This window comes from Populus euphratica, unplaced genomic scaffold, assembly GCF_000495115.2.
Source record: "Populus euphratica unplaced genomic scaffold, PopEup_1.0 scaffold611.1, whole genome shotgun sequence".
NCBI classification, from domain to species: domain Eukaryota; kingdom Viridiplantae; phylum Streptophyta; class Magnoliopsida; order Malpighiales; family Salicaceae; genus Populus; species Populus euphratica.
Genome location: NW_011500188.1, coordinates 221,123 through 232,553, shown reverse-complemented (window position 1 = coordinate 232,553; position 11,431 = coordinate 221,123). Strand labels below are relative to the sequence as shown.

General features: G+C 32.5%; 1 protein-coding gene and 1 long non-coding RNA gene across 2 annotated transcripts in view; one reads left to right on the top strand and one right to left on the bottom strand.

The window, feature by feature from the left end:
• Nucleotides 1-4,006: 4,006 nt before the first annotated feature.
• On the bottom strand, nucleotides 4,007-5,671 carry LOC105111673 (chlorophyll a-b binding protein 151, chloroplastic-like). Its single transcript, XM_011007106.1, has 2 exons — nucleotides 5,446-5,671; nucleotides 4,007-4,838 (listed from the first exon to the last, which is right to left on the bottom strand). Exons 1-2 carry the CDS (start codon nucleotides 5,589-5,591, stop codon nucleotides 4,187-4,189), a joined length of 798 nt encoding a protein of 265 aa, XP_011005408.1. The 5' UTR covers nucleotides 5,592-5,671; the 3' UTR covers nucleotides 4,007-4,186.
• A 5,114-nt stretch (nucleotides 5,672-10,785) lies between these two features.
• The window catches only part of LOC105111672 (uncharacterized), a 1,596-nt gene continuing 950 nt past the window's right edge, over nucleotides 10,786-11,431 (top strand). Inside the window, exon 1 of the long non-coding RNA XR_839641.1 lies at nucleotides 10,786-10,824. This is a non-coding gene — a long non-coding RNA (uncharacterized LOC105111672). The remainder of the gene's footprint in view (nucleotides 10,825-11,431) is intronic.

The window sequence follows — 11,431 nt, the reverse complement described above, 5'->3', positions numbered from 1 at the left end:
AAAAAATATTAAGTAACAAAAGTTGATGATTCATAAAGTCTAATATTCATACATATATTCATGTAATAAGGGCAAATAGGAATTCAATAATTTTAAAAAAAATTATATAGTGATATGTCGTAAAAAATATGTTTCATATCAGTATACAAAAGTCAGAACCTGATTTAGTGGAGTTATTACTATAGGATAAACTGAATGCGTTTGAATCTGCAATGCAATTACATTTTACCCCGCTACCTAATGTTTAGTTTCCTTTTTCTTGTGTTTGTGTCTGTCTCTTGCTGTTTATCTCTCTCATTGATGCCTCATGTCTTTTCTTTTTCTAAATCTCCTTCCTTTTTGCTACCTACTCCAAGGCCTTTTTTACAGGACAATTTCCAGTCTTTTTAGTAAAGGAAACAGATATCAATATAATAAAGATTGGATCTCTGAAAATTATCCTGATGAATCAAAATTGTAAACTAGCTTTGGTGTTGGTCATCAACCCTTATTCATTTGATGTGTGAGGAGAGAATCAAGGGGTTGAAAACTGGTTATTGAATAAAAAGGAAAGCTTAGATTTAAGGTCTGAAAGAGAGGCTGACCAAGTGGTCACCTTTGGCTTTAAATCTGTGATTGGTTTTGGAATTTAAACCCTAATTTCTTGCTTCAATGATGTAGTTAAATTGTTAATGACCATGTTTCTATTGTTTTCATGTTGTCACGAGGATTGGTTAGGATCAAAATTAAACCCTAATAGTATCTAAAAGTTAGCTTCCCTATTGTCTTCTTTAATGCCTAGAATTTCTACAGATTTTAGGACAAAACGACGTTATTTTGCTCCAAGCTTCATCTTTTTTTCTTCCCTCTTTTAAGCAAAGCATATCTTTTCATTTAGAGTGAAATTACATCATTTTTGCTTCTCCATCATAATTAGATTTGTTTTCTCTAATTTAATTGCGCCAATTTCATATTAGCCTTCCTCTTTCACGCCTTTTTGCTTTTTAATTCCTGGATTTTCAATTTTCTTTATTTTGGTTGATATTCACCTTTATCCTTTAATTTCTTTCAATTCAGCCCCTGACCGAATAACATATGTCCTTTGAATTCTTCCTTTTATTTACTTTAGTTCTTGGTCTTCCAATTCTTCATTTTTAAGCCAAATCAACTTCAAATTTCAATTTTATCTCTCAATTACACCCTTAATTAATTTTATAACTTAGCTGGTTGTTCCAAACTCATTCTCAAGCCTCAATGTTTTTCAATTATTTCGAAGTTAAATCAATTTAGGCTCTTTTTTTCAATTGAACTCTAAATTATGGCCTAAAAATCCCAAACTTCTTTTGCGATACTCAATTATTGGTCCAACTTCACCCTTTTATATATATATATATATAGTTTTCATGTTGTCACTAGGATTGGTTAAATAACAAAAATTAAATAAAGATAAAAAAATAACGAAATGATAAAAAACAAAAATTAAATGAAGATAAAAAAATAACGAAATGATAAAAAATTAATTAAATATTAAAAAATTAGACTTTTCTATTTTTTTTCAAAATATATGCAAAATTGGGATAAGAAATTGGGTTACAACAAAGATAGCAGCCTAGAATTGAAAGAGAAAATCCTTCTTAAGATCTAACTCCTTCCCTACCTGCTACTTAAGCTACCACCCCTATTAGTGGTAGAAATGTAACTCCTAACCTCCTCAATAATCTAAGGTGGTGATATCCTTACTAGGATAATATGTCACCTTTAAAATCAAAGGCTAGAGGGCATATAGTTCCCTGTAAACTAGAGCTAACTAAAAATAATGCTAAAACTTAGTCAACCTTGTTTGGGGAGAACTCTATTATTTTACAAGTAATAGGGATAACAAATATAAAAGTTGTTTAAATGTATCTATCGATTCTCTATAGATAATGTCATTGACAAGGTCCTTAAAAAATTAAAAAATTTTATAAAAATGATACAAATTGAGATGTTGAAAATAGACTGATAAACTTGGTACGCCTACAACAAGTCCATTGTTGGGCTCAGGGGACCCTATAATGCTAAAGTTAGCAAAGTTTTAAGAGTAATCAAACCTTAGAGATTGTATTATATTTGTGTTTGTAAAATTATAATGAAAAAGACGATAACAAAATGATAGAAAGTATGAAGTTAAAATATGTCTTACCTTGTGGTTTATGGACTTCTATATTGCCATGAATCATGCCAACTTGTATAGAAATATGGGTAGCAAATACAGTAATGCGTAATAACAATCATTCAGGATAATAATATTTGATGGTTTGGTGGTATACTATTGAGTGCAAAAGACATTATCATGTGGGTCATCCACTTAGTATAGGCATCCATAAAGATGTTTAGTGGGTCTAGTTATGATAAGAAGATGTGATAATGTTTAGTGTTCAATACCAATTATATAAAAAGTAAATGACAATATTTATAGTCGGGCAACTTTTATTTGAGTAAGCTTATAATCGAGTTTTTACCTTTATATGGGCTTATTTCATTATTTAGGTGCATTATCTAAGTAGGCTTTATAAAAACCTCAAATCTATTTACAAGATTAGTGGATTGTTATTCAATTTAGTGTAGAAATTATGTAATTATCTTAAAAGAGCATTAAGGCACCTATCATACTTAGACCTAAAAAGACATACTTAGACCTAAAAAGACATGGTTTGCACATAAGCTTTAAACCTCTGAGTTTATTCCATTAGTTATGAGCTTAGGCCTTGCTTTATACCATGTACTTTGAACTTGATATTTAAAGTGTAAATCTTGTAGTTGTCAAACTATATTATTATGGTAAGCCATTTTAGAAATTACTAGTAAATAATTCTAACAGAGATTCTAAATGAATATGAAAAAAAGGACAAATTATAATATAAAAACTATTAATTTTGTTTTAGAAAATATTAAATGAATTTAGTTTAATTTTAAAAGTAAAAGTTATTAAACCCAACCTGGCTCATAACTCTATCAATGACCTAATTTATTGGTTGAGTAAATTAATTCAGGTCAATATAATTCAATCCAAAATAATATTGTCTTTTCAAAAAAATTAATAAAACATAGTTTTTATTTTATTTTAAATCAAACTAGTTTTGAACCTAATGATTAAATAATTTATTGAATTAATTAAATTTAATTAAATTAACTCTTCCGTGATTAATTTGAAACCCAACTTGAAACAAATCTCAATACAAAGTTACCTAGTTGATCTACCAAGAGAGGTTTAATAACGTCAAAACAACTAGATAGAAGAAAGTTTAGATTTTGGATATCGAATATCCGCAAATCTTTCCAACTTGCATTAAATAATTGGCAAGACGACTTCAACATGCCTTAACCTTTATTGTTCAGGACCGGAAAAGGAAAAAAAAATGCAAAGCTGCGTGTCTAGTTTCCGACACATGAAACGGTGTGTCTAGTTATGACCATTTTACTAGCAAGTACAACATCTTGCAACCAACATGACTGTAAATTTCTTGAACAAATTATAAAATGGCTCTTGTACTAATTGCAGGAAAATCAAAGTACCAATATGCGAAAAAATTCATTTATTTAAATCATAATTGAATTGTCTCACAATACAAATAAAACTTTTATTTTCCTGCATTTTTCCAACTCCCCCAGTAACATACTCTTCCATATATTTGTTCACCCCACAATTTTTCATTCAACGTTATCGATAAAAAAATTTGCTTCACAGAATAATTTCATCCAATTTTGAGTTTTGAACTCGAAGATACAGAGTTTTGAAAAATAAGGTAGTGCCAGGCCCATCTCTTCACCTTTTGCCCTACACAAGGCAGATCAACAAGCTTCTCTGCTTCCTCATTCCACCTCCTTAACAGCTTACTTAAATGGTCTACAAGCCTACTTCTGTGTATGTTCCATCAGAGACTGGGCGGTGATGGAACTGTTAGTGGTTGTTTTGTCTAAAACTTTGATTAAGTATTCTCGGGGCAACTTGTCTATGGCACAATCCAACCAAAAATGTAGATCCAAACACAAAAGAGTCTGGTGTTCTTAGTGGATTCATGGTGATAAAGAACTTCCCATGTATATAAGCAGTTTCAGTTCCACTACTAAAAGCACAAGTACAGGTGGAGTCGATAACAAGTTTTTTTCAACAAAAACACAAGGATCAAGTAATGTTGCAATCTACAAGGCAAACATCTGAGTTTCTTCATTTTCCAGGAACGAAGTTAGTGGCATATGCCCAAGCATTGTTGGCCACTGGATCGGCAAGGTGATCCAAAAGATTCTCGATAGGTCCCTTTCCAGTGACAATGGCCTGAACGAAGAATCCAAACATTGAGAACATTGCCAGGCGGCCGTTCTTGAGCTCCTTCACCTTCAACTCTGCAAATGCATCAGGATCATCAGCAAGGTCAAGTGGGTCAAAGGCACCACCAGGATAGATGGGGTCAAGTCCTTCGCCAAGTGGTCCTCCTCCCACTCTGTACCCTTCAACGAATCCCATGAGCACAACCTGGGAAGCCCAGATTGCGAGGATGCTCTGAGCATGAATGAGATTGGGGTTGCCAAGATAATCAAGGCCACCCTCTGAAAAGATTTGAGATCCAGCCTTGAACCAAACTGACTCGCCAAACTTGACACCATTCTTGGCAAGAATTTCAGGGAAGACACATCCGAGTGCACCAAGCATGGCCCATCTGCTATGGATCACCTCAAGCTCACGGTTTTTGGCAAATGTCTCAGGGTCTGCAGACAAACCAGCTGTGTCCCATCCATAATCACCAGGGAATTCACCAGTCAGGTATGACGGAGTTTGCTCAGAGAATGGACCCAAGTACTTTGGGCGGTCTGGGCCATACCTGTTTTATGATCACAATCATCTGGTCAGCTTTTTATTGCAATTAAATGAACCTAAAATGCAGATTTTAGAACAAGATGTATAATGTGTTGGTGAACATCTTCCTAAAGTTCACTCTAGCAGTCCCCTTTCTCCAGACAAAGGATTTCTTGGAGGAAATTTCCCTCCAAATGATAGAGCCATAAAGATAAATTATCAGAGTTGAGAGATCATGCTTTTGGTAGTCACTTTTCCCAGCATTCATTTGCAATTACTTTCCACCATTCAAATAAATCTTTCATGATGAACAATGTGCTAAAAGTATAAGCTCCAGCAAGCTAGTGAATACATAGCTACAATGCTCAATGCTGCTAGGTACACTGCTAAGAAACTCGGAAGCAAGCAATGGATGAGAAATCCTCTTCTTTTTTTTTTTAATTTAAAAGACAAGAAATCAGAAACCAAAGACAACTTCAAGAAATTAAGAATGACTTGGGTATAATTCTTGTTCTCTCTTTCGAAGCTAAAAACATTTAAAAGAAAAATTCAAAGAGTTGCTGTGCTGTTATTGATCTGTAAAACTAGTAAAACTGATATTAATTACTATAGCTAGAGACCAGAAACATTACCATATGCTTTGTGGAGCACTTTTGACAGTCCTGCGCATGGTAATACGACCATCACCAGAGCAACCAACCTTACGGACAAGCTCATTTGACTGCTTCAAAGCGGTCTGGCCTGCAAATGCAGATTGTTGGATTGCAGAGGTTGCCATGACTCTCTTTTCTTCTTCTTCTTCTTCTTCACTTTTACTGTATCTACGTTGCCCGAGTAGGATATACGATGATCAAGGCAGAAAGACGAAAGTTAAATAAGAAATGAGAAGATGTTGTGGATTAGGAAATTTACACGTCGCTAGTGTCCTATTGGTTACAAGATTGGATGTGGATTTCCATATTGATTGTTTTGAAGAAAATATAGGCTACTCTTTTGCCATGTGGAATTGAAGGATCTTGTTGATTGGATGCTTCTGAGAGTAAAATACAAGCCACATGTCTAGTCTATATATATATATATATATATTTGGGCGGCTAATGCTCTTCCATCAATGGAAAATCTTCGAAGGCAAAAGACTGTCCAATTTAACAAGAGAAAAAAAAATCTACGTGAAATGGGTGATAAAGATCTCAAAGCAACCAACTCATTCTATCTACCTTGGTGTAAGGTTCATAGGCAAATGAAACGGGGATGGATGAATTGGATTGTGACATTTTCCAGTTTTTACATACCACTGAGTTCTTTGGCCACGTCTGCAACCCTTTTTTGTCAGCTTTATGATCTAGTGATGCTGCTCAAAGCACTAAGTCCTAGGGTTAAATATCAAAGATGACGAAGTCAAGACAGTAATGGTTTTCAAGAGGCTTATCAGGTAGGGGAAATGTGCAGCTGAATTGGATTGAACAAAGCAACGCCCACAGACTACAGACATAGATATTACTAATGTTTTACAAGATTCTATAATCATTCTACAAGAATTCTTCAGCATGAACTGCAATTATGGCAGTTACTCCATTGAAGAAGGATCTTCTTCTCCTTGTGTACTTTCCTGTACTCTGCCTAACATGATTACACATCAAAGGCCCGCAATGCAAGCTCTGGGTTTTGGACTTTTAAGGCATAGCTCTGAGTTCTTCAGAGCAGAAGTACTTTGAGAATTTCTTCCTGCATCAACGAAGGGTCAGACCGCTGGAGCTTATACAAGAATTAAATGCATAAACAAATACTTCGAGAATTTCTTCCTGCATCAACAAAGGGTCAGTCTGCTGGAGCTCATACAAGAATCAAATGCATAAACAAACACATGCTAGTTCATAATAGTGTAATTTGACAAGCCCAAGAGTTTACTTCATAATTAATGAGTTTTGTCTAAGATATAACAGAATAAAAAGTTTCTGATGACAGTGCTACATTTAGTGGCTTCTATCTGCTCAAGCTGCAACTTCACGGAAGCTTCTTTCATAATAGAAGCATCCCTTGTATTTTCAATAAAATCTATAATATAAACTATAGCATTAGTGTAGGATCAAAATTATTTTAGACTGGATTAACTCAAAGTGACCTAGCTATTTTGGTAGATTTAAATTCAACTTAGATGATCGGTAAAAAATCATAATTTTATTTAAAATAAATATTTAAAATAAGATTTTTTTATATAAAAATATTGAGACAGTAACATATTAGATTGATTCGGGTCAAATTGGTTTAACCTGTTAATCTATATGTTGGGTTATAAGATCATAATACCTCATAAAAAAACAAATTATACAATTTAATTTTTAATAAATCTAATATTAAAAGATAAAATTTAAAAAAATATATATAATAACCCCACGACATAAACAAACATCACACATGTATATAGTTGCATATGCCATCCATATATTCAAATTCCATGACTAGATTGGAGTAATGATGGAACTTTAAAAGAGATTTTGATGTATACTAATTGAGTAAAACACTGAACATTCAACATATTTGAAAGAAATAACAGATACTTTTAAAATATATATATATCATCAATAAAGCTTTTGTCACACTTAAATTACAAATAATATGTTCCTTAGTTTTGATATTTTCAATTTTATGGCATTGATTATAAAGAATCTTTCATGAATGTGCTTCTAACAAGTTTTGGTAAGATAGAATTACAAATTTAACTTGTTAAGATACTGATAATTACGTGTCTTTTCAAAATTAAAACAGCAATGCTATTGACGCTAGTGCTTTATATGTTGGAAGAAAATTAATTTGGTAGGAATTTATGGACAATAATATAGCAAGTAAAACTAAAGAAAAAGAAGAAAATTTAAGAATAAGGAATGTTTTATTAAGTGTTTACTCTTCGATGCATCTTCTTCTTTTTTTATTATTATACTTATGCTTTATGATTCTAATTACAAGCCTATTTACAAGTCTAAATTCCTAAACAATCAAGTAATTAAACTAAAATAAAACATATTCTGAACAGGAAAAGTAATTTATTGACTTAATTGATCAACTAATTCTCAACCAGCAGACTGGTTCATTTACTTCAACTGGTCGACCAATTCCCAATCAGTAAACCATTTTCTCTGTTTTTCAGAATAACCAGAAATCATGTTTATTTTTCAACACCTTATATGTAGTAGTTACCACATTTAAATGATCATAAAGCATCTTTCAAAAAAAATAACAAGGAGTGAAATATAAAGCATGTGAATATAAATAATCTCTAAACCATAAGATTTCTAATGTAGCCAGTGATTTCAGAGTTGTTAATTTTGTTCTATTTCGGCCGGGATTCCCTGAATGTCTCATACCAGTTAAAAAAAAAAAAAAAACAGGACAAGTTTCACCTCGCTTAAAATCTTGGTTTGATCCAGAATTTTCGGTCAAATTTCAGCTGGAACGTTTCTACCGAATTCCATGTGTTCTGTTTCAGGTCAAAGCCACCGAGTCAAAGTCAATGACTCAAAATTAAACCCTATTCTTTTTCATTAACTGCACAGTACACCCACGCTTTTTTTTCTCTAAAGTCTAAAGTAAACTAAACCAAATCCCTAATTTCTCTTCCTCCTCGCAGACTCAAGTTCCCAACCAAAACAATTACAATTGGCATCTTGTCTTTCAGTTTCACGAACTCCCTCTCCAATCTTTCCCCTTCTTTGTTGCTGTCTTACTCTTACATACTACAGTAACTGCATTGGTGCTCCTACAAGGCTGCAACCTCACTTCCCGACCAAAACGGCTCAATCAACAAAAAAGAGAAGGAGCCCCCCTGCAACTTGGCAAAGAACCAGAAGACTCATCAAACCTCACTTTGTGGCCATTCGTTCCCTTCTCAAAAATTGTTTCTGCAGAGCTAAAGTGCAATCTTTTTTCTCTCTTCAAGTTTAAATTGGAAATGAAAAATGCATGAACTTAGTTCTGTTAAATTACATTACTAGAAGCGTGGAACATTAATAGTCTCAGGCTTGCTATAAATTCAAAGGACAAAACACTTTAGAAAGTTGACTTTTATGATAAATGGCTTTGATTTCTACGTTAATGTTTTTTAATAAATCAAATTAAGAGATGGCTTACTACAATGAACCCATTGTTTAGGACTTAGGTGGTGTAAAATATGATGTTAGATAAAAAAGAAGGATATGCCATCTGAAAAATATTTTAGCATATAAAACCAACTTCTTTGAATGAATTGTTCAACGAATCTATACAATAAGATTATAGAATAAGGTCAAGAATAACTTTGATGGTGGATTCTAAATAATTTAATAATCTCTGTTAATTAGGTCTATAGTAAGACTATAATTTACAAACCATTCTATTTCTACGTTAAACTCCTAAAAACATGTTATATTCGGATTTTCAAGTCTTTGGCTATAAGCTTCTGTGTTTTTATAACTAGGGTATAATTTGCATCAATTTTAATGGTCGCCTTGAATACAAGTTGAACCATCAATAAACACTGTTCATTTTGGAATCAGACTATACATTATTTATGCAGAGTCAATGATATTTCACCAGAGTCAAAACAAAACAGTATGAGATATTATTATGACTATCCTAAGTTTACACAATAAATGCAGGCAAAGTAGCAATATCCCATTAGATACCCCTCCTAACTTAATACCAAATTTTGTATTTAATTTGTTCTTTCTTTGTATCAAATTTAATTCTAAAATGGAAAACGCATGTAATCTTTTTCTTTGTATATAATCTTATTGTTGTGTTTGTAAGTTGTAACTTTGTATTGTATTTATCATTTTATTACTTCACCGGGCTTGGCTAGCTAGTTTGAACTTTGAAGTTTTATCTAAAATTAAATCCTACTTTGATGTTTGATCTGTATTATGTGCACAAGCCTATACAAACAAAATAATCGGATTAATTGTTAGGTTGCTAGGTGTAGTTAATAATATAAGTAACTTGACCATGGCTGGATTAATTATAAGGAAGGATACACAATTATTATATGAAACTAAATGTATCAAATAATAAATTTAAAGTGACCATGGCCAGATTAATTATAAGGAAGGATATATAATTATTATATGAAACCAAATGTATCAAATAATAAATTTAAAGTGTGAAGCCAACAAATAATATTTGTAAATCAACATGGATCTTGAGAAATGTTATTTTTTTTCATTTTAAGTTATTGGTATTATTACCATCCATTTTACTTTAAAAATCACGTTGATGTAAATTGTAATAACTGAAATTAATTGTGTTTTATTTTTTTCAGATCAAATTACATGGCTGAAAACTCATCAAGTGGTGGTTCGTCTATGGCTTCAGCTCCAGCAAGATCAGATGATCTAGCATGGGCTCATAGGCAAGTGGTTATTGGTGCAAAGAACTCAAGTATATGTGTTCATTATAGCAAAAGGATCAATAGTGGTGGTATTACTCGTCTGAAGTATCATCTTGCTGGTATTAAGGGCCAAGTTGAAGCTTGTAAAAAGGTCCCTCCAAATGTGAAATGGCAAATGAAGTAATTAATAGAGGACTTGACAATGGAGAAAGAGAAAAGAAAGAGATTTAGAATTGATATTGAAAATTCTCAATCACTTTCCAATGATGAAGTCGAAGAGGGTGATAGTGCAAATCCTACTCTAAGTGATATTAGTTCACAAGCAAATAAGAGATTGACAATGCAAGGCACAAATGCAAATAGAAAAAAGACGACTTTTTTCGTTCCATGAAATAACCCAAATTCACAACCTAGCATTAAAAGTGCAATGGCTTTTAAAGAGAAGGAACATAATGCAAGGAAGGTCATAGCAAGATAGTGATATGATGTTAATGTACCATTTAATGGTGATAAATCATACTATTATCAACTAATAATAGATGTCATAGCATCAATGGGACCTGGTTTTAAAGGACCATTATATTATGATTTAAGGGGACCACTTTTGAAAGGTATGGTTCATGATGTCCATGAATATCTCTTTGAAATCAAGGCTAATTGGAAACTTTATGGATGCTCCATTATGGCAGATAGGTGGTCAAATAGAAGAAATGTACCAATTATGAATTTTCTTGCGTATTCTCCAATAGATACCATATTCTTGAAGTCAGTTGACACTTCGTGTCTTATTTGTTGCGATGTTGCGGTCGCACAAATTAATTACCTTAGTTTAAAACACACAAGATAGTATAGAGTAAGTAAGGGGTCGATCCCACGAGGAAGATTTTGTTCAGATTTCTTATGCTATACATTATGCAATTTAGGGCGGGTTTGATTTGTGAAGATCTAAAATATAGAAGAAATTAAAATAGCAAACAAAATCAATTAAAATCAAAAATTTTCAAGAAAACAAACCTTAGTCACAAGCACACATCCACCAACAGAAATTAGAATCGATCCTTGAAACAAAACTACAATTTATATTCTGAATTTTTATCTTTTTTAATGTTGGTTAATTTATGGATACGCCGTATAACTAACCCTAACCAACAAACAATCACAATGTTCGCATTAATGATTTAGTTCAATGGCAGCCCTAAGAACTAGATATTTGAGTGTTCTCCCTAAGTTTAATAATGTAGTTCCACCACAATTATCAA